Source organism: Anarrhichthys ocellatus, unplaced genomic scaffold (assembly GCF_004355925.1).
Source record: "Anarrhichthys ocellatus isolate YVR2014 unplaced genomic scaffold, GSC_Weel_1.0 scaffold22, whole genome shotgun sequence".
In the NCBI taxonomy this organism is placed as follows: Eukaryota; Metazoa; Chordata; class Actinopteri; order Perciformes; family Anarhichadidae; genus Anarrhichthys; species Anarrhichthys ocellatus.
Window position 1 is genome coordinate 684,963 of NW_022280052.1, and position 26,957 is coordinate 711,919.

Here is a 26,957-nt window from a genome sequence, read left to right on the forward strand (position 1 = left end):
AAGCTCCAACGTCAAGTCCCTGTAACATGGAAACCCCTTTAAAACAATGTCGTTCTTAAATAATACGGGATACCACATTGTACCACATTCGTCTCCCAATTAAGGGATTTGAGGTCCATTTAGAGCTCCTGTTCCCATGCCTGCAGGCTGCATCCCTTCACAGACACTTGCATCCAACAGGATAATAGTACTGTTTGGGAGATGATACATGAGTAACACTTTTGAGGCTGTCAGCCTTTCTAGCCGAGTTATGGGAAAGCAAATGGTACAAATTCTCACTGTGTTTATCTTGGTGGTCTGTTTCTTTTCTCTCACTTTGTTGCACTCACTTTATGCATCTGTTAAGTTACTCTCAGTTTCTTTTTGTCCTTCTTTCCCTCTCGTCCTCTAAACACATAGAGGGATAGAAAAAAAGAAAAGAATAAAAGTAAATAACAATAACATATACTGTATTATCGTGTGACAAGTAAGATTAGCGGTCATGTAGAATTGTGAAACCTTTTAATTATGGGAATAAATCATTTTGCAAGGAAGAGGCGCAGCAATGGAAATTGTCCCTCACAACCAGAGTGAGCCGCAGTCTGACCACGCTGGCTTTTGTGGTTGGCCAGAAGTGAGACAGTGGTCTGTAATTGGGCTGTCATATGAATTATTACAGTAACACAGTTAGGTTCAGATGTTGTGGGAGCTTGCAGTGTCCCGGTGGCTTTAGTGCACATGCTGTGGTGCTGTGTACTTGCATTATTGTGGCTTGGTCTGGCTTGTGATAAGCGCATGTTACTCCGTTTATTGGCCACTCCTCATACTTTCACTATTGTCACACAAAGTTACGCTACATTTTGTTTAACTTTCATAGAAAATTTAAAGACGATGACAGGATTTCAAAAAGTACTGTACAGCTGCCCTTTCTGGCTGAATGCCGACCCAGACGAAACCAAGTCTTACATTTGGTCTGAAGCTCCAGCTTGTCCAGTGGAGAGGCTGGCACTGGTCCAGACCACAGACCCTGTCCCAGACGACTGATCTGGAAGTGGTTAAGATTCTCCAATGACCCTCATATTTACATTAGCTGTTCTTTTCCCCATGAGGGGAAGTAGTTTGTGACTTTTCAGGGCCATCTGCATTGATTTACTTTATGCTGCGATGCTACCAGGCCCCTAGTAAATTCCCAATCGTTGATATTGTGCACAAGAAAAAGCGAGTATAATAGTTAAGTTCCACGATTCACAAAAGCTTCAGAAAATATCAAGGTTCTAACGTTTTGTATAACTATATTTGTTAAAAGATCCTTTATTTTTAAGTCAACATGGACTGTAAAACAGTTTTTGTATCAATAATAATATTCCATGGCCACAGGCAAATATTGATGTCATCTGCTTTTGCTTTGTTTTTCTGTGTCTTGTTTACACTGTGCAAGACCCCTAAATATAAAAAACATTCCTTTAAAAAATGATTTATTTTAAGATGCAAAGCTTTTTATTTGTAGCATCTGTAAAGTTATATTGTGAATAAATTCAAAAATGTAAATGAAATTAACCCTGCAGGTTTGTTGCAAAATAACCATTTAATGGATGAACCAGGCCCTCACACTCACATACTTTCTCCTCATGTCCTCTCCTCGCCTCTCCTCTCCTCTCCTCTCCTCTCCAGGGTCCACTAGGCGTCATTGGGATAGCTGGTGTGACGGGAGTTCCTGGTGAAAAGGTAAGGAGTGTGTTTTTTGTCATTACGCTGTCAGTCAGCATCAGCTAGTTGCCTGTCAGTGGCAGACCCCTGTAATTTGGGCTGTGTTAAGCAGCCATGGTGTTAGGCCCCAGAGGGCCCAGAACACATGCTTTGATAAATACTCAACACTCTCACATCCACATCAATAACAGTAAAGTCAAAGCCATGTCACCATTACTGCCCCTCATCCATCCGCCCCCCTGCCCGAAGCAAGTAATTATAAGGTTGATTCAGGAGATTCCGGTCTATGTCAGAAAAGTGTATTTCTTCCTAAATGGTGTCATGTGCTGCGCTGACATATATACATTATATATACTACTGCATATGCAGTCATAAAACACGAAAAAGGATCGCACCACACAGCCAAGTCTTATATAATACTCGTGATGTAATCTGGAGAGGCCCTGAGGCTTTATCCATGTTTGGCTCCCATTGCCTCGCTCTCAGCTTAAAATAATATATTTTAATTGGCTCTGCTCAAGTGACATTATTTTGAAAGAAGTCTGGATGTTGATTATTGACATTCCAAAAAAAACTTCCCCTATTTTCGTCACTGTTCCTGTCTCTACCTCAGCCTGTTCCCCTTCCCTTCCGATCTAGAAGCTGTGTGTCAGAACATGTTCTGGAGATGGGAGGCCGTCTGCTTGTCATAGTCTTGCTTGCCCTCCGCCCCCTCTTACACGAAATCCTTCTCCTGGTTCAATCTGTCAGCACCAGCCATACCTTGACAGCCCCCAAATTCCTTTCACATTGTATATTGTATAATAACAATCCCTGGATTAGACTTTTCTTTCCACTATAGAGCCTTAAAACTACTTTTCTCACGGTTTGATAGAAGTGAAAGAACTAGAATTATACTTGTACGGTCATGAATGTAACGGACAGTTCAAGAAGGATTGAAGCACGACTGACACAAGTGTTGTTAGAGTGGAGACCTAGGCAGCTTTACTGCTCACCCAGGGTTACCTTTGCTTAACGCAATATGCCACCAACTAGGTTTCAAAGTACCTGCTGGCTTTAAACTTCCCTCAACCAGGTGTCAATCTAACCTTATGCATTTGAGAAGCTGCTCTTGAGTTTCATGGCTTTTTATTAGGAAACGGGTTTGTGAGGCTGTGTTGGTTTTTTTTGTGTTTAGCTTTCAGGTCAAAGTTTAATAATCAGCTATCTTTCTGTATTTTTTTTCCCCTAGGGCGACCGAGGACCAGCGGGTCCAACAGGTCCAGTCGGGGTGAAGGGGCCAATGGTAAGTGCAGTCACACAGGATGTACTGCAGAGCTCTGCTTCTTGTCTGAGAGGTGGTAAACCCCAAAGCCATAGTTTACAAAAGGAAAAAAGGATTTCCCCAGAAATTAGCAAAGCTATATAACAGCCTACCGAAGCTTTAATATATTGTTCAGTTAACTAATGTCAAAGGATGATTCGTATTAAGCTGAACCACTGAACAATTTGGGCTGTAATCTTTGGCAGATGTTTTTTAGCTGCAATGTTTATTTCATGGAAATATACGCAGACTCACACGGCCTTAAAGGTTTCAAACTACTCAATGTTGCAACTTTTGTAGATATAAATCTTCATAATTCAGCTGTGTCTAATTGTTTTTTCCATAGTAATGTAATGCTGAAAATAAAAATAAAAACAGCTTTTATTTGAGTGACTCTTTTGGATCACTCAATCTGGTATGTATAGATATATTTTATAGATATTGTATTTGGATCTGATGCAAGACCTTTTGGTGTTCTCTGTCTGTGATGTCTCTTTGCCGCCCTAAAATTCTTTGTCAATCCTCTGTTGCTGAGACCTGTGATAAATCGAACTAACTGAAACAATGACGTTTGGTTTATCAGTCTGAAGAGGTCAGTATCACTCACTCCCAGTTTGTACCTTATTGTGACAGTAAAAGGCCCCAGCAGCATTCAGGTTTGTGTTGTATTCGTGTTGTAATTTGAAGTTGGAGATTTGTGGAACAGGAAAAGCACATTTGTCCAATCTTAAAGCGGTTTCAAATGCCAGAGTAGGTAACCTTGTGTCTTATTGACGGTGTTAACATTTTTAGGGACTACACCAACTCTTCAATACTGAAAAAGAACAAAACAAAGTGATCCCTGCGCACACCTATGTGAAGTCCAGTAAAGACTGAAAAAATATCTTGCTGGACGAGAGTAGTCCTCATTAACATTGCGACAGAGACTTTTGCACAAAAATAGTAACTTATTGTGATTTTTTTCTGTTGTTTTGCCCTAAATCCATACTTTATGTTCAAGTTGGGTTTGATAAATGTTTGTATATTTGCAGGTTAATAGCGAGTAAATGTTACAACATTAACCCACACTACTGTGGAAAATGTGTTTTCATGGAAATTATTTTGACAGTATTGATTCTCTAGAGAAAAAAAAAATGCTGCTGTCCAGTGCAGCAGTGTCTCCGCTGTCTCCCGTACTGCTGCATGAGAGAGGTTGTCCTGCACCCCTCACTGTCCTGGGGCCTTGGATTATTAACTCAATGTCTGTCTGTGGCTTTGGGCCCCGGTCCTGACCTAGCTGGCCAGCAGCCTGGCTGATTGGCTGGCTGGAATAGAGGGTGACTAATTTGGTGGCTGCCTGGCTGAATAGTTAGATGATTGAATCACTGCTAGTGTGTGTGTGCATGTTTGACTGAGAGAGCAAAAGAGAGCTTTGTGACATATTCAAGGAGTTATGGGGATTTGTGTGAACCAGTTTGTGCTAAAACTAAGCCACTTAGGAGGACTGATGAGTGGCAGTTTGACTTTGGGCTGTACCACCACAGATGACAATGATAATTTCATGAAGTTCTGTTTCTGTTTAAAGGCAATTTGCAGGGATTATAGCATTTCCTGGCAAAGCCACATTTGTCTTCATTGGCTCTGTTTGATATTGTGGTATTATTCCTGAATAGATTATTACAAAAGGAGAATGGTTGTGCTGTAATGAGAACCACAGATGCAGCTGTCCCTCTTTTTCCAGTGGGTCTTGAGCATTTTCGAAGAAAATGTAATATGAAATGCAGTTCTGCAGAACAGTCCCTATCCACAGATGTTACAGATGTATTAACATTTTACTGCACAGTCTCGCACTGCTGTTGGGCTTTTCCTGCGGACCAACAAGTCATTGTTGAAGCACTATTGCAGCATAATTTGAATGTGTATAACGGTACTATGCCATTGAACAGTCACATGGTTTCTTGTCTACCTTTCTATAATATCTGTCATTTGTGTTTTGGTGTAAGGGGTATCCAGGGTTGCCAGGAAGTCCAGGGGACTTCGGCCTGCAAGGTGCAACAGTAAGTATCATACCTTCGTCAACACTGTGTAATACCATGTAGTGATCGTTTGCATTGGGATGAGCTCACGTAAATCCAATATATTATAATACATTATTATTGTAATGGGTAAAAAGGTAAACTTCTTTACTCCTTGCACTCGGGCTGCAGCTTTGAATTGTTTTAGTAATCAAGTATTTTACAGGTTATTTCATCAATAATCGAATAATTGGATATAAATTACTTTTGCTTTATTGAGGAGCAATATACAAAAGAGAATATAAGACTGAACAATGAATTGGTTTCCATTTTAGAAAAATCTAAATTTGTATTGCTTAAATTACATACAATGATATTATCTGTCAAAACTAAACCATAATATCGTTGTACATTCTGGGTTTTAAGGCTCCAGACTAACTTTTTTCTCAACTGTCCTGGAACCATCCTGAAAAAAGAATTTCAACCGTCCCGAAGTCAGAGTAAACTGTAAAAAAATCAAAATGTTAAATTTTGACCTTGTTATTGTCATCGACACAATTTTATTCAGATAAGAAATGAATGATTTCATTTCTTGGCATTAGTAGTTTTATTTATGTATCGCTTGTGTAAGCTGCTTAGAGCTAGTGTTAGGAAGTTCATAATCCCATCTGTAATATCTATTATATAGTGATGTGAAAATATCTACTTCAACCAACTGCATTTATTTCAGTTTCCTGCCAAAAACAAAATTTGACAAGATTACATTTGAATACATCATGATGACGTTATAACTTACCTTCGCTTGATACAGATTTTAAGCTTGAATGCATCATAATGTAACTCAATGTTAGCCATTAGCTTTGTTATTTAGCCAGGCACACTGTTGATAAGCGACATTGCAAACCTGCAGGGGGAGTTAAGGGAAGGGATGATTCTTTTGAAATTCAGTTACTTGCCAAGCTTTATGTTTTCTTTTCTTTTGCTCACTCTGACTTTGGATTGAGTCATAACTAAATATACTTAATGGACTGAGAAGTTTGGATGCATTTACTCATCTTCTCTACTCACTTTTCTTTGGCTTGATATTATAAACACTTTAACACAAGACCAACTTGGACCCTTAAACTGAGTTGGAGGAAAGTGCTCTTGGTTTTTGTAATAAATACAGTACATAACATTTAAGGGGGCGATTTGATATACAGTATCAGTTTCCCTGTTTCCCACAATTTAGTTTAGACCCTTGTAAACAGTATGTCTTAGCTGGCAGATTGTTCAGTAGTTCTGCTGACGCCTTCGTAATGCATCCAGTAGGACTAATGTTGGTGTGGGCTAAAAGTTTGTGTAAATATTCACACTGTATTTTATAGTTTGTCTAACTGCACTATGCCAAAGGAACATTATGAAAACCTTCCGAAATTACTACGATTTCCAAATCTTTATTCTCTCTCTCCGATCCAACTTGTGTCCTTCTTGTTTTTTCTCACAGGGTCTACAGGGGCAGAGGGGTACTGCAGGCATTGCTGGGCCAAAGGGCAGGAGGGTAAGAGCAACCTTTACCTTTGGGGCATTGGTTGTACTCGTCCTTTGTGTGATATGTATGTGAGCCTACCTTAACTCAACGACTCATGGAAACTTCACTTATCAGACCCTTGGCGGTCTGTTTTGCGTCACAACTTAATTTCCACAAACCAAAGTTTAAAGCAATTTAAGACATGTGTTTGTCCCTCTACTTAGCCCGAGCTTCTTTATTGGTGAATTAAAACTGTTTCATAAGCCCCATCAATCTCACGTTGATAGACATGGTAATACTGGTGAGACATCGTGTGGCTGAGAGGTGAATGACACCTTCAGATAAGGCGGTAAAGATCATCTTAAATTAGACACAACTCATAGAGACTATGTCACAGTTTGAGTGAGTTGCCTTCGGAAGCAAAATTAAATAGTTTTTATTGAAGAGCAGCTTAAATGATGGGATTTGAGGTGTCTTGGGCCAACTTGCTGGGTCTTCAGATCACAATAATATTTGTTGGTGCTTGTGCACATGAACAGTTTGGACCTCCATGGTATGTTAAAATGTAAAAACAAAACAAAACAAAAAACAACAGCAGCACAAACAATATAGAGTTTGCTTTACTTTCTGGGATGCAAATGCTCAATCCAAGTTTTGTTATTGACAAATACAATATAACATTAATCTCTGAAACAGTAGAGACTATAGAAATATACTGTAGTTCCTAAACAGTGGCCAAAGCACATGACTAGGAAGCAGTGTACATACAGCTATGAATATTTATTTTCACTGCATTAATATGAGATGAACTGTTATCTTCTCACTAAACTGATGGTTTGCATGCGCTTTACCCGAGCAACAGACTGCCTAACAATGCTGCATGACTAAAGCTAATGCAAGAAAATGTTTGAGGAACACTAACAAGCCCATGTAGTTCTACCTAATACCACACTACTTCCCACACTTCATCACTTCCGTCACATCCATTATTCACTTCCATTTAGGCCGAGCATGTGGCAGTACTTAACATGCCATGGCTTGTGCTGTTTACTGTAATCCAATCACGTGTCAGTCTGTGGTTGCATTTCCTGTCTGGCTGAGGTAGGATATAGTTACCCTCATCCCCCCCCGACCTCCTCTTCTAGGGTTTATCTCCTATCTCCTCTCTATCTCTATGATCCATCATGGACCAGTGAAAAGGTTAATCATTTGAACCAAAGTCACAATATTCCCATGCTCGCTTTTGCTTTTGGAAAACTTTTCAGAAGCAAACACCATTCCTTTCTCAACACATTAGAGATCAACCTCAGAATGCAACATAAAGGAAGCGAAATGAAACTGCTGCACAGCTTATCACTCCTTATCAGTTCCGCCTCTGACCTCTAAAAGAACAAGTCATACCCTGGAGCTGAATTATTGGTGAGCACCTGTCCTATTTGCCACACATCTGCAATAGTTCTAAAGTTTTAGGTCGCTGTCTGAATTATGAGTTGCTACCGTTTTATCTAATCTATCTATCTCCGATTCCTCTTCCCCATTTTAATGATCACTCACAGTGAAATACACCTCCTTACCTGCTCCAGTAATGTTTCCGTAGATAAACTGTTGTGTAATAATTTGTGTCATAACTTGTGGATAAGCAGTTGTTGAATTGGCTTGAGAGAAAAGGTCTTGGGTTGTATTTACAGATTCTTATCTGTCACCCTGCCTGTGTGGTGGTGCTACATTGCTGGGAAACCTCTGGAATGTTTGTGGGAGTGGTGACGATACAGAATACAGACTAATGACGGTTGTTGGTGCTATTTCAGAGCTGTCTGTATACATATCTATGTATGTATGATGCTTTGATGTATGCCTGTACTGCTCATTCTTCTTTGAGTGATGAACGGTGTGTCTCATGTTGCTTTCGCATAGGGGCCCCGGGGTCCAGATGGCCCACTGGGAGAACCAGGCCCTGAGGGCACCACGGTAAACATGCACACCACCCTGTGTGAAACATCACCGTGCACATGTAAAGATGGGATGAATGTAGTACTTTTGCAACAAATATGTCCATCCCCCTGTATATCAGCCACAGTATTATATTACAGTTGAAGTCATTTGCTCAACTTGGGAACGCTGCTTCTGTGAAATTATTTGTCACAACGTATGGATGATTTATTTCTTTAGTCCATCCTAGTTTTTCCAAAATGTATCATACCTTGTCTTTGCAGGGTGAAAGGGGTGACATCGGACAAAAAGGAGAGCCGGGATTCATCGTAAGTAGTCTTTAAATGAATATGCAGACTTTATTTTTGTCTTTCGTCTTTCACTAGCTTATGTTGGAGAAAGACAGGAAAAGAGCAAAGTACCTTAAATAACATGCAACGAAGTTTATACTCGGAAGTATTAAAATACTTGTAATGTACCTGCTGAATAGTTATGATGCTGTAAATTTTATGCGTAGCACATTTCCGGATGAAGGCTTCAGGCTCTTAAGAAATGAGAAGACACATTTTTATTCAGTCACATTCATCTAAAGCCAAGAATGATCATTCATCCTGAAGCCTTTAGGTTAACATGCACATCACTTTTGAAGATGCACACTGACCTCATGGAAAAGACATTACCACATCTAGTACAACCCTCGGGCCTCTGTAAAAAGCTTGGTTAGCCTTTAATCAGTTTTTATTTGCAGAGTTTATCTTTCCACCTCTGTGTCAGGTTATTCCCAAATGCCGTTATTATGTACTGCTGCCATTTTTTATAGAAGAACCCTGAGCTATATACTGTATATCGGCTTAGGAGTAGCAGGATGGACATACACTTTGAAGTTAACGGATGTAGTTGAGTGAAACGCAATCAATAAAAAGATTTTAAGTGCAATGTCTTTATTCAAAATTGTACATCGCAGCCGCTCCAGCTGTGGGCATGTCATGTTCATGCACAGTATATGCTTATGTGTTTGGTCATTTAAGTTGAGTGTAGTTGATGGAACAAGATATTTGTAATTGACTACCATCGTCACTGATTTAAAAGTGATACTAATACTATGATATAAACAGATAGTTGCCACGTTAATATTTCACAGTGGATTATCAAAGGATTGATTTTGCCATTTCTTTTGCCCACTGTCTGGCCGTCGCAGACAATGTTGCTCAATTATCCTAATAAAACTAACAAAAAACAAACCTTAAAGGGTGTTATAACATTGTACTTCAAACAAAACATTATGTACAATGGTTTATTGTGGGGGCAAATTTATGAGCTGATGACAGTAGTTTTAACTGACATCAAAATCTGTAAAACTGTTCTGGATCCACACTTAGCAAAGCAATTAACTGCAAATGTGTTGTCAGATGTCAGAGCCATAACATTTATAAATATTGTAACTGTTCTTGTTGTGCTGAATCATTCAAATGCTTTTGGCCAGATTAACTACACACACGCCCTCTTGGTCGACTAGTCCACTAATTGATCTTTTGTCATTTATGCTTTTGTCAGTCTGAATGACTTATTCCCAAGGAACTAATGAGCACATCTCTGGTAAACACATGATTTAAAGTGGTGCTTGTGCAGACATGGAAGATTAGCATGTTGCCAATATTTTTCTCAAAATAGATTGAAATCAGTTGGGTTGATTTAAACTGCTTGTTAATAATGATTTCTCCTCTGAAGGGCAAGGCTGGCACTCCAGGAGCGAGAGGCCCTCCAGGGAAGAATGTAAGTCATGTTTAACTAAATGCTGACTGTCAAATGTCTCTTTCAGAGCTTTAATTATACTCTTTACTTTAGGAAGAAGCATCACTACGACTACAGCAGACACCACACACTTGTAAAACATTTCCACATCCTCTTTGACCCGTAATGTATGTAATTATAATTTTAAGAGTGTGGACCCATAAAGTCACTGACTTGTCATAGTTAAAAGAAGGTACTGTGCTTTTTTTTTCAAAGCACAATCAAAACCAATGTGCGTCTATTCCCCCTTCTTCAAGGGGTGTGTGTTGGTGTGAGGTTATTGTTGAACACATCGTACAAACATAACTGACACTTTCCTGCCTCTGAATTAAAGAAATAATGATTCATTCTTCATATACTTTGTGTGGGATGTTAACACTGTTCACATAGAGTTTGGACAAGACATTCATATGGAAACATTTGTTTACGGTTTTTATTGTAAATAATTTTGACCACGATATGTACAGTATGGAGCAGAGGACATTGTACAGTTCAAAAAATAAACTTTTCAGTGCTCTCTGGTGGACAAATTATGTAATGGCGAAACTGTTTCTAAATTCCCACAAACATATCTATGGCATTTCTGCACTCCAATTTCTTGTTACCTATATCCACTGACATGTGTGACGATACCAATACATCCAGCTAATAGTGGTCCATGATATCAGCCAGCTGATTCATTGGCCACTTTGGATGGGACTTTAACAACCCCAGAGGACACACATTGACTGTAGTGTCTTGTTATAATACCACACAATAGACATACTTTTGGCAGCTTTGAAGCACCATTTTGCAGACTCTTCTATTGTTGCCATCAAAAAAATGATGGCGGGTAGTTTTTATATGCTTTTGAACTGCGACAGGATGAAATAATTGATGTTCCACAGATGGTAGAAGCATGCAAACAAAAAAAAACAATCAAAAACAGATTCAAAAGCTGATTCAAGTTGTTTGTAATTACTCATAACACACATACAAATACACACATGCAGGCCTGTGCTCTCTCTCTCTCTCTCTCTCTCTCTCTCTCTCTCTCTCTCTCTCTCAGATTAGCCATCTGGACATCCACACATAGTTGTGACCTGTCCTTCTGAGCACATGCTGCTCGATGCTAAATGGAGATCGACCCCTCTTCAGAACTTGCCCACTACATACTGTATCTATAGAGGGGGTCAGCGTTTACATTCTGCATCTCTGGACTCATAGCGCCATCTTGTGTTTGATAAAAAAATCTTCATCAAAATCTGTTATGTATCCATTCCTCACAATTTCTGTGCTCTATGGTTACAAATCATTGTATCCCAAAATGATTGAGTCATCTGTGATGTCAAAGCCCATTAAGTTCAGTGCCGAATGCAATTGTGTAGTCGTCAGTGATTGTGAATGTGGTTGTTGTCACATTGCACTGTATTATACTGCAGTTTCCATACATCTTTTTGTCTCCCTAAAATCTTGGAAATCAACACACACACTTTCGACAATTACTCTCGCTGAATCAATGTTTTTCCTGCTCTTTCATTTTGCCTTGTTTTCAGATCCACTCTTGAAACATACCTCATTCACACAGCTTGAGACATTTAAGATATATATATTTTTTTAATATTTTGAGTAATATCTACTCAGTGAATAGCAGCAAAAGTTACTTGAGTGTTAATTGTCATGAGTTAGGTTGTAATGTTTCCAATGATTGATGCTACTGAATTCATTGTTATCTCATCAAATTTTGGAACGTATATTTCAGCGCTTGAAACAGCCAGCTACCACTCACACGCAAAGGTCTAGGCGTCCTCTTTCGATGTTGGACTAAACACTGTTTCAAATTAGCGTGTCTTGTCTAAACTTGGTAACACAATGTTTGGAATACCAAAAGATCTGACATTGCAAGAAAGCCAATCCTTTTTGTGTTGCATCAAAGAGTTTCTGCGTCATGTCTCGAGGCATTAGGCAGCACTGAAATATGAGACTGTTATCATGTTTGCAGTTACTTTGCTGATGATGATAATGATCACGATGAGAAGAGGATCGTGGCCAAAGCCAAGCTTTCTCTTGCTTCTTTTCTGTGATCACACAAATGAATGAATGAAGCTATACTTGACTGTGTGTTTCCAGGGTAAACCAGGTATTCCAGGCAGCACCGGGGAGAGGGGACCCCACGGTGAACCAGTAAGTATGCTGTCTTCTAACTGTTGAATTGATGTGGTTGTTTCAGGAAAAGACAAACGTTGCATTTTGAAAACCGAATTGTCTGGAATCTATAATTAATCTTTTATTCTCGCAAAAGTTTCAGGAGAAAGAACCGATCAGGGTCGAAATTCTTTCATAAACACCTCTCTGGTGTTGCTAATTAAGAGACATTGAACAGTTTGAGAGGGAAACGAAGGAGTTATTTAGATTTGACTTTGTTTATTGCTTTCTCTCTCTACGTTCCACATACCTTTAAGCACGACACCTTGTGCTTCCCTTCTTGGATTAGTATTCAACTTCTTGACTTTCCTGGAAATCAGCCGACCCCTCTGGAACATAGAGAATGTCAAACAATCTGATAGAAATATTTATTAGGGTGGGACGTTCCAATAACACTCGAGACGCGGTTTATGTTATGTTATGGGTCTCATCTTGCCTTTGGCTGGTCTTCAATTTTACTACAGGCACTCTCAGCTCTCAGCTTTCCCTTCTCTACAGACTTAAACATTCAACTGTATGTTTTTGTCTTGTTATTATATGCTAGACTTGTATATTATGTTGTACTGGTGTTTTATTACCCGATTGTCTGTATCTAGCAAGTCCAATAATGTTATTATTGTATAATTTAACTGCTTAAGCTGCTTTAGGCATCTTATGATGGTTCATTTTCTTGCAGGGACCCAAAGGACCTTCTGGAGAAGCTGGACCTGATGGAGAGCAAGGACCCGAAGTACTTTTCATTAAAAATTAGTTAACATAAGTCAATTTATTTTTGTGTTTTTTTTTATTTTTATAGTTGACATTCGTATGTATACAGTACAAATTAAACATTCCCTTTGTTTCTCATCTTTTTAGGGTGGGCCTGGTGCTGAGGGGGAACTGGGTGCCAGCGGAGAGTCGGGGTCAAATGTCAGTACGACCCTTGTCATGTTTTTTGCAACCACTCCTCTCACCCCTGCATCTTAGGAAACATTTGTCATGTGGGGCTTCACTCCCTACCACCCTCCAGCAATGTGAAAATATGTGACCCTGCTCAGCCATTTTGACACAACTGTAACCTTGGGTGAAACAACAGCTCATTGTCAATTCTAACGTTGCCCCAGCTTCAAGTATCAGTGTTTGGTTTAAGTCTGGGAGTGTGCATGCGCATATGAGTGTGTTTTGACCTCCAGACAGCCCCTTGGTTTATTTTGTGTCCCTGCAGGGTGAGATTGGGCCTCCAGGAGCTGAAGGGGAGCAGGGACAGGAGGGAACGAGTGTGAGTAACTGCAAACATCCCACTAATCCCTTCCTTCCTTGTGTTTGGGTAAATTAAAGCCAGTCGTATATTTACTCCAGCTCCTTTTTGACGACGATGTCTAATCCCCCAGCAGAACAATGGACTATATAAATAGCACCGCCTGAGTCTCATCTTACTGTTATGTCCACAGAATTAGAATCAACCTTCTTTAACAATGTTACATAAACCCTCTGTGATCAACATTGCATTTTTACTCACTTCAGTTTACTGGATGAAGGAAGATTAAAGAAATAAGATGATGTCTGAGAAACTGTCCATTTTGTCCATAGAAGTTCTCTTATCTTGTCTAACTGTCTGCAGTCAGTTGGACCAAAGAAATGCTTTCTCTCTCCTTAATACAAATGTTCCCAGAGCAAAGTTTTTGTTTGTTTATTAGTCACTGAAATTGTGATTACAATGCAGATTTTTTAATTAATCTTTACTATTGTGTCTATATCTGTCTTATTGTGTGTCATAAAACTCATAAAACTAAAAGCGTAACTTAACAACCCCTTAAAATCTTGTTTTTGTGACCTCCTGTGGTTTACTCCCTCTCCTTGGTGCACTGATGCACAGGTGTTCTTCACTGTTCGGTGTGATGCTGGCTGTAGTCAGAAGTGAAACTGCCTTGAAACATTCAACCAGAGAGGGCATTGAAAGACTTGACTTTCCAGCCTGGTGTTAAAGGAGCAATATACGACATTCAGAGCATTAATATAGCAGCAAATAACTGTTTGCTATGTAAAGATATAGAGGAGTAATGTCTACCTGAGCAGAGAATGAAGTTGCTGTGTTGTTATCCAAGTTTCGCCGTGCTTTTTTGACAAAGCTGGGCCGGCTGTGCATGCTTTTAGTGCATGTTCATGCATGTGAGCATGCCCGACTGGCTAGATCATGGCCACCGCTCTGCTCTCACACGGCGGTTACGGCTGATAATGGCGTCGTAGCACACATCCTCCAGTTCCCCCACAGGTTAACACTGTCAGCTCTGTCAGCAGTTGTTTGCTGCCGTTTGGACTGTTTGACATGTTGAGAGCCGTTGAGAGGCAATTGAAATGCTTCGGATAGCGTCTCTTGCACCTTTAAGGTACAACTTCACTCTTAAACGATCCCTCATCCCCAGACAGCTACATACATTATTCATCTAGAAAAAGATGCATGTTCAAAAGTTGTGCACTCTATATATTTATAATGAGGTTGTTTACCCATATATATATATATATAGCGAACCTGCACTTGCTCCCAATGTATAATCCTCCACGGCCTCTTAAATCCTTTGTTGCTGTTTGTTTAAAATACATACTATTTTGTAACTAACATACTATGCACCAAAACTATTGAATTCGGGTCTTAAGAGATGCAAGCTCTATGAACATTTTTAAACAACAAATAAAAACTTTAACTAGCTGTTCGCTCTTCCATTGTTTTACACTTATCTTTTACATGTTTTATTGTTATTATGCCTTCCATTGTTTCATTGCTTGTTTTTATCGTGCAGTATTTGCACATTTTTATCCGTCTGTCTTTTCTTTCTTGAAAAGCACTTTCAACTATTATTATTATGTTACCTACACTTTTTGGTATTGTTTGACGTGAGAGCAGAATATATCTAAAGCTTGACACACAGAACCAGAGCTATCTGCCATCACAGAGACAATAACGATGTCACAGTTCTCACAGTTGATATGTCACTTTTTACAGTAGTGAAGAGGCTTTGTTGTGAATGTTGGTGTGTTTGTAGGGTCTTCCTGGTCCCCCTGGGGAAGATGGCCCTCAAGGAAAAGATGGAGCCAAGGTAAACATAACAAGACAGTCTTTGTTAACTTAACTTCACTTATTTCTTACAAAATCAAGCCCGTAGCTAAAATGAGTTTCTAGCAGGGTTCTCGATATGATAACAATAATGGGTGGTTTCAGTACACTCTGCTTGCTTTCGGTCAACAAAGAGATTATTTGAGGATTATTAAAAGTTAATTCAAGTCATACTCTGAATATCAGCACGATACACTAAGAACACCAATCCGACCGATTTCACACTAGATTTAAATGGTTAGAAAGTTTAATCAAATAAAAACTATTCCAATAAAGCCTTTTTACAGCTTCTGAACACCACAGGTTGTCTGGCTTATTGACCTGTCTCTGTATGTAATATGAAACTTACAAAATTGTACTTTTACTCTGTTTTCGCTGGTTGGTCAGGGTGAGCCTGGTGAGCGTGGGCCAATCGGAGAGCCCGGGGACAAAGGAATAGAAGGAGACCCTGGGCCCCTAGGCCTAGCTGGAGGGCCTGGGAAACAGGGCTTTCGTGTAAGTTTATTTTATGTTTCCGAACTGCCAGATACAACAGTTTCAATAAGACAACCTTTTGATGGAAAATTACTGTAACAGAATTTGCTGCCTGTACTGACTTTTTACTCAGAAAATGCACACTTGCGTGCAGCTAAAGTAAAAACTAGATCTGAATAGAAGCTCTGCTGGATGCCGCTGGTTTCAGAACTGTTCCCATTGCTTTGTTTTTTTTCGTTAGTATGGTTATTTATGTGAGAGCCAACAAGCGATTGATGGATCATAAGCATACAGCTGATGAGACATGGCAATATATATCACACCCATAGCATTTTAAATACCTGCCACTGACTCAGCAGATTACAAAAGTGCTCTGAACCAAACAATGCTCTTGTGTCCCAGTAGGGGTCAGCCTTCTCTTCAACAAAGCCTCTTGCTACTGGTGGAGTTAAAGTTACAATGTCATAGATTGTGGATTTTTAGCACTGCATGATAGATGTCAATAAAAGTCTCCTCAGTCTGAGTTTGCTGTGAGATCCAGACCTAGATTTATCTATAGGTGTTTAGGGGCAGGAAGGTCACGGGTGTCAGGATGGAAAGATTCAGGGCACACATACAAAGCTCTGTGAGGAAACTGTGAAAACAAACATGTAAGCTGATAAAGCTGCTAAACGTTTTGAATGGTATTGTGGACTACAAGCAATTAGCTTCTGCACAGAAACTTGCCTACTCATAATGTCTGACATAAATGCTGTAGTACCAGGATCGGCAGTTTGGTGTTTACAAGTCATTAGGCGCAGTTATCAATGCCTCTGATTAGAGAATACATTTTTGATGTCTGTGGTAACCATTTCATGTGTCTCCCACAGGGGCCAGAAGGAAAACTAGGGCCACTAGGGAACAGAGGGCGGAACGGAAAGAAGGTAAGGACCTTGTTTACCACCACTTTTGCTTAACATTATGTTTCTCAGTGAAACAGCAGGAACTAAGAGGACCTAGTCCATGGTCCTTTGGCGTTAAGGTGGTTGCAGAGAACTAGTGGGTCATCTCTTTCAGCTGCCTGAGTTATCGTTTGGTTCAAATGTAAAGCTTTTGACCGGAGTTCTGAGAACTAACCGCAACCAGCATTAAAGACAAATATCCTTCAGAACCAGTATGGATTTATTTTCTTCCTGAAGGACATTACAACAGAATGGATGCTGCGTGCCGTTAAAAGAGGTTGAAAGCGGCCTTTCAACTTCAATGATTTTCTCCATATTGGCATGTCAGTGTTACTGTTTTTCATCCCCCATTGGCATTCTGCCTCTTTTCAGGGAGAAAGAGGTCCTCTGGGGCTTGTTGGTGAGATCGGCACACGAGGAGACATCGGCCAGCCAGGCGAGTCGGGGCTGAAAGGTGCCAGGGGAACTCGAGGCACACCGGTCAGTTCCCATCCTTCCTGCGTTTCCTCTCACTTAATCCTGTCTCAAAATCAGACTGGAACTTTCGGACAGAGATGAGTGATGGTAAAGTCCAACTGAAGTAACATTTAGGCCTCCGTTTCATCGTAAAAAAAAAAGGCCAATCTATTTTTTTATTATTAAATGAAAAAAGGCCTTCAGAAAAATATCAGAAATGGTCCTTTTTGTCTCAGCCAACTGAAGCGGCATGTCGGTGTTTGATTGGCAGCAGCTGGCAGGCGGCCAGAGTGCTAGTGTACCACCGCATAGAAGGAGATTATGCAAATCAACTTGTCTGTAGTTTACATTGTGTGGGCTGACAGTGTGTTGTTAGTGAATAGAAAGGGCCACACCAGCATCTAACTGGACCACAGTGACATACAGGTCATTTTACAAGCTGGTTAGTGTGATGCAGCTAAGCAGGTAATTAGCGATACATTCCTCAGTGTACACTATATTGACAAGAAAGCTGAGCCATGCAGTCAGTGACAATATGTAACAGGACACATTGAGCGCATTGTTCTGTCCAATGTCGCCTTTATGCGCCTCATCACTCCACTCAGCAGCCGGGGAACACGACACGAGAAACTTCTGTTGGTCTTGAGGAGCTTTAGCATTTATTTGTGCCAAAACGGTAGAAATACGCAATACTCTATTGTTCATTCACTTGATATCTCTTTGCTAAACTTAATCTTTCCTCTTCTCCGATTGCTCTCTCTCATCTGCTCACACTTCATTCATGTCACTGTCTCTCTCACTCCACCACACACTATGCACGTACATACACAAACACAAACAAAAATGCACACACATACATACACACACGCACACACACACTACAGTACTGGCTTTGCTCTTCTTAAAACGAGCTACGCTAATTTTACAACAACCAGTCGCTGTTTGCTCACGGCAGCTTAGGTTCTGGAGGGTCCCCGCTGGCCATTTTCGCTATTTGCAATAAAAGTAAAGAGAGCAAGGAAGTTCTGTGTTCTAGAGCTGGTATCTGGCTAGCTAGAGCATCCAAGTTGCGGAATTCATTGATTTGATTGCCTACATTTACCATCAACACTGATTGGACATCCACATAAAAAGAGCTACATTTTCACATTAAGAGCAAAGCATCGAATGCCCTTCTCTGTTCCAAGCCTGAGCGAGAGCAAGAAAAGACAGGAAGAAATCAAGAGGAAGGCATCTATTCTTTTCTTCTTTACTTTGCAGAACCACTTAGACCGTGTTTTGATTGCTGTAGAGAAAAGATTTATATCCCCATCATAACAGATCCAGGCACAGGATTCAGTTCGCGTTTGTGTCTGTTTGAGGCCAAGCCAAGGTTATATTGAGCTGGACCTGCAAAACAAAACAAAAAGCAAAAACAACAGCACTGTAACGGATTCTTATTTTGTGTGCATTTTCTGCATTGCTTCCAGGGTCGGCCTGGAGTCATGGGGATAGAAGGGCAACCAGGGCTGGCAGGATACACAGTGAGTTTCTCCTGTCTGTGGTTTTACATGATCCATTTGTTAATGTACACATACATACTGCACATTTCTTCCTGAGTAGTTTAAGCCCTGACTGGTCCCTTTGGCTCACACATCCCACTATGCTTACATTCATTGGGGGCCTATCTTACAGAGGAGGATTACAAAGTTTATATAACCTTTTGTAGAAAATCCGGGATTCCCCTACAATCTGCAACATAGCAAGTAACAAGTACCTGTTCAAGGTTTATCTCATCAAACTTAACCCTGCTTCAAGGAACTTCATACATGCTTATAATACCAAGCTCAACTCAACATAGCTGTTTTCAATCAAGCTGTATCCCCTCCCTTGGTAGCCTTGTGCCTTAATCCTATGTGCTGGAGACACCTGGGGTTTGAGTCTGGTGGAGGACACATCATCCTTACCATTATTATATTTCACATTACTCTTTATTGTTAATTGTTCAATAAACACAAAAGATAAGGGAAGAAAATCTCCACAACAGCAAAAACAAGAGGTGGAATTGAAGATGGTGAAGTCTTCAAGCTAATTTTTCCAGGCAACACTACAACCTGGTCAATACCAACATCAATGGGTTTAGGTTACATAATGAATATGTATTAAGGCTCTCAGACTTGACTCAGGTTGCTGAGTGAGTTCTGAGTCTGTGCCAAAACACAAATCCTGAAGTGACAGAATGTAAGAGCATCTCTACAAAGAGTTTTGTTTATTTTAAACTGTTGGGCTTGATATGCTGACTAACTCATGTTTTGTCTAAGAAACATGCTGTAGCCAGTATGGTGGCTTTGTCAGCTACAATAATCAGCTTTTTTCTATTTAGGGTCACTCTGGCAAGCCCGGGCCCATTGGACCACCTGGGCCTAAAGGTGAAAAGGTAATATGATACCTCAAGTGTTTGAAATTCAATTATTTCAGTGTTTGGGGTTTTAGGTGAAATGTACTTCAATGTACTGTCTGGCTGCAAAATCTTATGTCTGCATGTGTGATTGTGTGTGTGTTGCTGCATTCCAGGGTTATCCAGGCGAGGACAATAAGACCCCAGGACTCCCAGGGCCCTTAGGTGAACCAGTAGGTTTTGCTTTCCTTTAAACTCTCCTTTCTGATCCCCAACACTTCTCGCTCTGTTTAGTCCAAGCCATTTATATATCCGATTGACACTTGAAATAGAAGTAAATCCTGATCAACCCCTGATTTTAACACCAAGTACACACATTTCTGTCCCACCAGATCGACAACAATGTATCAGTGTTTCTGTTCTTAAACCTGTCATGCATATGGACCCCGATTATCAACCTATGTGGCCCAAATCTTTTCTACTCATTGCAGGCTGAGCATGAACAAGTAAAAATGTTATACAAGGTAAAGGTTTAAGCGTAGCACTGTTAGTGTTCTTATGTCCACCAATAATGAAAATAGAGGTCTTTTCACAACATTGAGCACACATGTTCTACAGTCAAAATTGAAACAGGCTTCATTACTCTGCATTTATACAAAACATTTGTATTTTTGACAAGAGCAAGAGTTTCAGGGAGGGCCACTACTCACCCGAAGTTAACTCAAAGATTTTGCACCCAAGAAAACAAAGTCATTCCTTGACTAGAGGATCAAAGCGAGTCTCAGCAGCTTGCTACAGCACAAAGTTATACAGCACCATGGCTATTACGAACTTTGAGACACATTTCTCAGCATAGGACGTGACCAGTGAGTCAGCCCTATAGAGCATTAACAATCAGGTCCCTGAAAGTCTACAGGGGTCTAGATGGCAACCTACCATATGAGTAGTATTGGATTATCAAGTTGGCACACTATTTCAAGGTGAAATGAAGCCTTTCCATTTGACTCCAGTAAAGATCCAGACTCATAGATCACATCTCTACAATATGTTTCAAGTGTGTTGGCCTGAGAAGTGACTCTGTCTTTAGGTAGCTACCCAGCTCAATTGAGGCTTTGTGGGTATAAACGAAGGCACGACTGTACAGTACAGTATGTGTGTTCATGTGTTTGCATCTGTGTCTACACAGGGGCCCCCAGGAGAACGAGGAGAGCGGGGAGAGCCAGGGGAAGAAGGATATCAGGTAGACGAAACCACTAAATCAACATCAGATATATCAAACAGTCACCACTCAGTGTGTGTGTGTGTGTGTGTGTGTGTCCACTTGATTGTTGTTCATAGTCTTTTAGCTCCAACAATTGCTGCTCTGCTCAGGTACTGTAAGGGCAGACCACACATGTTTGGAGAGGATTACCACATTCCCAGCAATAAGGCCGCAAAAAATCTGGTGTTTTTGTCACTTCATGCCTCTCAGGTTCAGGAATCTTTGCTCTTAAAAAAATACACATGCACACATTCACAGTGCAAGCAACACGGTATGTGGGCTACACTAATTTGAACAGTGTGGTCTGTAGCTACAGCATTTTAAACAGGCAAATACAAAAACGATATGATTAAGCTGAGGATAACAATACACTTCATATGTCTTCTTATCATAAGAATCCCTGTATTCCTCCCTATATTCCTATGATTTCTAATTATAAGTTATTAAGGAAACTACCAAGGACACAGTAGGTCCCAATCATCCTTTTTTCAACACCGTAAGATTGTGCCCGACCCTCTCAAGGCTTTGCTTAAATTCCCTTCAATTAGAGTGACTTTTTAAGTATTCTACTTGCATGCTGAATGTCCGTAGATGTACTTGCATTGTTCCTAGGACACATTTTAGTCCTCAAGTACCTATCTCATACTACAGCCCAAACTATAACAGTTATGTAACCATTGTAAGTGTAGACCGGCGAAGAATCACATGATAATCCAGCTCCAACCTAGGTTCATAGTCATAAAAATGAATTTAGTTTTCATTGAAGTGCAGAATATATTGATCCCGTCGAGACATTAAACTTGGCTTAGAAACTATTGTATATGGTTTTGATGCTCTGAAGCTGTAATTGAGCAGATTGTCATTACTGTATATGTGGAAATGGTACTCATGAAAATACACGTGGCTTCGGGCAAGATGCTCGTCCTTTAGTAAAGAAAGCGAAAATGACATGTACGTGTCATATCTCACCACTAATAAAGATCAAGAATCAGAGAGAATTTTATATTAAACTGTGTTTCAGGGCCATGTTGGTACCACTGGATCTCGTGGAGCTGTCGGACCACAAGGCTCACCGGTAAATCAGTAAATATACGTAGCACAGTAGCTATAGTGTATAATAATGGAACTGTGTACCCATGTTGGAGCACTTCAACTATAAACAGTGGTGTAAAAAGATTGAAAGTGTTGGGAAAAACTAAACATATGATGACAATTGTGCTCTTTTTAGAGCCTTACCAGTTGCTGGGCTGAAAATGTGAATTATGTAAATGTCTTTTTCCTAAGTGTGACACAAGAGTTGGGCATAGAGTCATTTAAAGCACAGGGATTGTTTGGAGGATTATGAGCTATTCTTTGTGCTAAAAAGACAATTTGACCTCATGGTGTTTCCACAATGGACAGACTTGGATTAAGAAGCAGCAGTGAAGATAAAGTGTGACTCCATTTATTCCATTATGTAATTTGTCAATTTTGGCATCCACAATAATGCTGATTTATCTGCAAAGTAAACATAGTATGGATTCATACAACATCTTAGTAATATTGTTTGTGTGTTTGTTTGTCTTTGTTTAGGGATCAACAGGCCTCTCTGGAGAATCAGGCCCAATAGGAGACACAGGAGCGCCGGTGAGTCCATGCAAATCCTGATAGCAGAAAAATCAAGCATACATCTACATCGTTTCTCTCATTTATAAAACAAAGAGCGTGATCAATTATTAAACTTGGTCTCCTTCCTGCAAATAAGATCAATGGTATCAGCATCAGAGTGTTTCTACTACCAGGCTGCTTGTTTTGTAGTGAATAGGGGTTTAGCTCTTAACAAAGCCAATAAATCTATTAACACTGCCTCATTCAACCACTGCCAGCAGGGTTGGGTTTGGTTCGGCTGGTTTTATAAATCACTCTGTGGATAAATACAAAATCCTTTTGTTTGCTGCCCAAAAGGAAAGACCACCCACAGACATTTCTCCAAAACACCATGTTGTTCACCTGTTACCAGATGAGCATGCTAGCACAAAGACTGTGACCTCTGTGGTTGATGATTTCATCGTGGCTATGGTGGAATATTAGTTATGGAGAGAGAAAAAACAAAATTCAGCTTACTTCGTACGAAGTATTAAAAGCCAAGTGCTATAAATAGGTTAAAGAAGGAAGAGTGAATAGTAACAAGGGAAATACAGCAAGTTTTCTTCAAATTTTGCACAAATGCCCACGAGGACTCGAGGCTGGAACTGGCAGGAATTTCAACATAATCTGGCACAAACATCCACTTGGACTCAAGAACGAACTTATTCGAATTTTGTCTCTGTGACTTAACAAAACAGGATTTTAGCCATAACCCAAGAATGAATATGATAATTATGACAATTTCACATATCATAATAATTATTAATATATTATAAATAATATATTGCTTTTGTTCTTCAATCCTTAAATAGCTTGCAAAAACACCCTACAATTTGGGCAGTTCTTTCCTCAACCGCTGTTTGCTTTCTTCCTCAACCTAATCACATGGCGCACAGAGTTTTACCAATATTGTCACATGCAACATATCATCTGTTTAGAAACAATAATAAAAGTCTGCTAGAAAACACAGGAAACTTTTCGGATCTGCTATATTTTTCTTTCAAATGTATCGCTTTTGTAAAGCATCCCTTAAAGGGGTTTCTTTCTATGATTGTACATATACTGTACATGACTCAGTATCAGGGCCTGGACAGAAAATATGAATCGCAAAAGCATGGTTTCATAGGAAAGGCAAATTTTTCTATGTACCGGACAAGTTTATAAAGCTTATGTTATTTAGCATGATGATATATATACTATAATGTGATATTATGCCACACATTATATTTCACTCAAACACCTCAATGTGATTTAATCCAATGCTATTTGAGGTGTTAAATATACAGTTGACAGTTGTATTTCTTTGACTGTCAGAAATAAAGCATAGACACAGTCCTGAACTTGGGTCCTCCATAAGACTCGTGTTAGACATGGTCTTTCAAATTTCCGCTCTTCAATGAGAGGCGATTGAGATTTATAACCTTGTGTGTTTTTGTGAATGCCGATGTATGTTTTATTCTTCATGTGTGCGTTTATCCAGGGCTCAGGAGGAAATAAGGGAGCACAAGGGCTGAGTGGAGCTCCTGGCATTGAAGTGAGTACCACCTCAACCAGATGCATGGCTAAGAGAGAGACAGCAGCGGCATTACAATGAAGAGCACTTTCCACCGTGATTGGCTGTGTGATGAGGATGCAGTTGGGTATCGGGAAACAGCAGAGTACCACAGCGTTACCAAAGTATTGCATGTTTACCAATTGGTTACCACCACTGCATAAAAAAATGAGAGAGAAGGCAATTAGATCATGTGACTTAAAGAATGCTTTGCTGCTTTCCACTCTTAGATGATATAATGCACAGGTGTTTGACAGAAAATGTCAGCAGCAACAGCATTGTATTTCCTTTTAAGTGTCACTTTTAAGTGATCCTGGCATATGTTTATTTTATTTAGAAATATCAGAGGAAGAGTTAGAATGTAGAAACCTGGTATGATACATTTTGGTGCTCATGAGTAGTCTGTAAATGCCCCTCAAGCTGCGATTGAGTGACATTGTCACTGTTCTGAAAAACTTTCCAGGGCCCATTTGGTTTACCTGGACTCACGGGACTGAGGGGTTACCCAGGGCTGGATGGTCACCTGGGACTTACTGGCTTACCAGGATTTCCAGGAAAACGTGGACGACAGGTAATCAGTGACAGCACATAACTGTATGTCATTTTAATGGCGTACCCATTTTGATTTATTCCAAAGTAAACGGGAATGTAAAGAAAGTTATGAGTAAACGAATGGCTTCTCTTCCTTTTGCAATATTTCTTCATGGTAATATTACAGTTTTGAAGCTGTAGCAGCAGTAATACTGATTACTACCAGTAACTGATTGCTTGAATTGCAAACATGATACCTTTCTCGTTACAACAATAAAGTAGTATGAGTACTCTAACAACCCTAACAATGGTCATGACAGAGATAACTGAGCTACATGGATGATGACCAGTTTGACTTTTGTCTGGCACCAACAATGGTGATCAATTAAAACGTGGAATTTTGGAGGTGGGGTTCACATTTGAAAATGACGTTGCTTATGTGCTATGTCTCAAAACAATCTTGGTCGGCACCATGAATGCAGGCCACAGAACGAGTCAGCAGATTTATTTTCATAACTGAACTTTCAAGAGGACCTGTCCTTTGCTGCGCTTAATGCGTACTCTCTATAGCAGACTTGTGGTTTGCATTAGAAGAATTTGAGAAACCAATGATACACCCTCATATTTGCACACAAATATACATAGTCCACAAGTAATAAAGCTGTGTAAATATTACCTGCAACGTAGCCAAGTGGACTGGCGGTATAAGTTGTCAGCTGAAAACAGTCAGCAGTCCAAACAGCAGAGGCTGCAGACAACTTAATCACCACCTCACTACCCATTCAGCCATTACGCTAACTTCTGCTTAATTGTCGTCTTAGCACAGGGATTGTATTTGACTGCATCTGAATGCCGAAAGAATTTCTTCTGCTGTTACTATCTGTAGATTTAAGACTGAGGCACACGGCATGTGATTGACTTATCAGTAAATGCCTTGTTTGATTTGATTGGCTTCTTCTGGTTGCGACGCAGAGTCTTTCAAAATAAGTTTGCAGCCAAAGTGGATTGGGATTTCATGCATGAATGTCTTTGTCCTTGTCAGCCAAGAGTTGGAAAGACACGTCTTCTCTGTCTCGCTTTCATTTACATAATGTTGTTTAAAAGTCTGGTAAGTCTAATTTTGGCTACTGGTGTTTTTCACTTTGACTGAAATGATATGGTTTCTCACTAGCAGAGTGAGTTCCATAACTTTTTTTTTTTGCAGGGAGCTTTTGTTATATGTGACCTGTTTTTAAAAATAGCAGGTTTTCTAAAACCAGTCTGCTTCAGTAGTCTAGAGCTCTTTGGGTGCTTTTTTACTGTCTCAGCAGGAGATGTCCTCTGTTGGCAGGCTACAAAATCATGCTGACAAAGTTTCACAACTCAGCAACTCAGGAACTAGACCGGTGTTTTTGCTTGAGACTCCAGCTTTTGTGTCAACCATTTAAAATAATCATTTGTATTTGAAAACTATCTACCCCATTCCTCCAACTACTCATTTCACATTTAAGGGAACCTATTTTTTATTTTGCATTGGTGATGATTTGATCCATGTGCTCCCCGTGGTAATACTATGTGTGTATATATATCTATATAGATCTATATAGATATATCTATATAGATATATATCATGAGGTTCCTAGCACCTGTAGGTTGGGGGTTCACCCAGAAAATCTGGTTCCAGACTTATCCGCACAGTGATCGAGGAACAGAAGCCACGTGTAAGGCGACGTCCCACTCACTCACTTCAAATATCACTCGCTCCCTTCTGCCTCACCACACGGCTCATTTGTGGTGTGAGAAAGCAACTCAGTGACAGGCAGTCAGTTTGTGGGTAGGCTTAGGGGAGAACACTGCCAAGAAATATTATAGAGGCCAGCGGACTTTGCTGTGTCACTGTGGTTTACAGCTGTAAAAAAAACAATGAATTCAGAAATTTGTTTGGATATATTGAAATAAAAATTGAAATTGAAACATAATTGAAGAGAATAATTGTTTGTCATTATATATTAAACAGCTATGCCAGCTGTTTCTTTAGCCTATTTTTGACATAGCCTGCCATTGACTGTTGAAAACTTTTCCTTGTTGGTGCACTCAAGGACGCCACTACATTAGAAGTATGACTGTCGGCTGTTTAAGAGCAAACTTTAAATGCAAGAAACGTCAATCAATTTGAGTTTTTTGTTAACCACCATTATGAATCTTCACGAGTCTTTAACCTCCAATAAATCTTTAAAGTATCGTTTGGAGGGGGGGGGGGATGTATCTTCTG

General features: G+C 39.9%; 1 protein-coding gene across 2 annotated transcripts in view; it reads left to right on the top strand.

Annotated features, from left to right (window-relative positions):
* col24a1 (collagen type XXIV alpha 1 chain) overlaps positions 1 to 26,957 on the top strand; it is an 80,701-nt gene that overhangs the window by 46,501 nt on the left and 7,243 nt on the right. For both annotated transcript variants that reach the window (XM_031859500.1, XM_031859501.1), the window contains 23 exons: positions 1,651 to 1,704; positions 2,918 to 2,971; positions 4,972 to 5,025; positions 6,470 to 6,523; positions 8,408 to 8,461; positions 8,707 to 8,751; positions 10,151 to 10,195; positions 12,323 to 12,376; positions 13,074 to 13,127; positions 13,253 to 13,306; positions 13,602 to 13,655; positions 15,418 to 15,471; positions 15,876 to 15,983; positions 16,832 to 16,885; positions 17,276 to 17,383; positions 18,829 to 18,882; positions 19,722 to 19,775; positions 19,913 to 19,969; positions 20,923 to 20,976; positions 22,019 to 22,072; positions 22,570 to 22,623; positions 24,104 to 24,157; positions 24,639 to 24,746. In XM_031859500.1, coding sequence (XP_031715360.1) covers positions 1,651 to 1,704; positions 2,918 to 2,971; positions 4,972 to 5,025; positions 6,470 to 6,523; positions 8,408 to 8,461; positions 8,707 to 8,751; positions 10,151 to 10,195; positions 12,323 to 12,376; positions 13,074 to 13,127; positions 13,253 to 13,306; positions 13,602 to 13,655; positions 15,418 to 15,471; positions 15,876 to 15,983; positions 16,832 to 16,885; positions 17,276 to 17,383; positions 18,829 to 18,882; positions 19,722 to 19,775; positions 19,913 to 19,969; positions 20,923 to 20,976; positions 22,019 to 22,072; positions 22,570 to 22,623; positions 24,104 to 24,157; positions 24,639 to 24,746 — 1,389 coding nt within the window. The remainder of the gene's footprint in view (positions 1 to 1,650; positions 1,705 to 2,917; positions 2,972 to 4,971; positions 5,026 to 6,469; positions 6,524 to 8,407; positions 8,462 to 8,706; positions 8,752 to 10,150; positions 10,196 to 12,322; positions 12,377 to 13,073; positions 13,128 to 13,252; positions 13,307 to 13,601; positions 13,656 to 15,417; positions 15,472 to 15,875; positions 15,984 to 16,831; positions 16,886 to 17,275; positions 17,384 to 18,828; positions 18,883 to 19,721; positions 19,776 to 19,912; positions 19,970 to 20,922; positions 20,977 to 22,018; positions 22,073 to 22,569; positions 22,624 to 24,103; positions 24,158 to 24,638; positions 24,747 to 26,957) is intronic.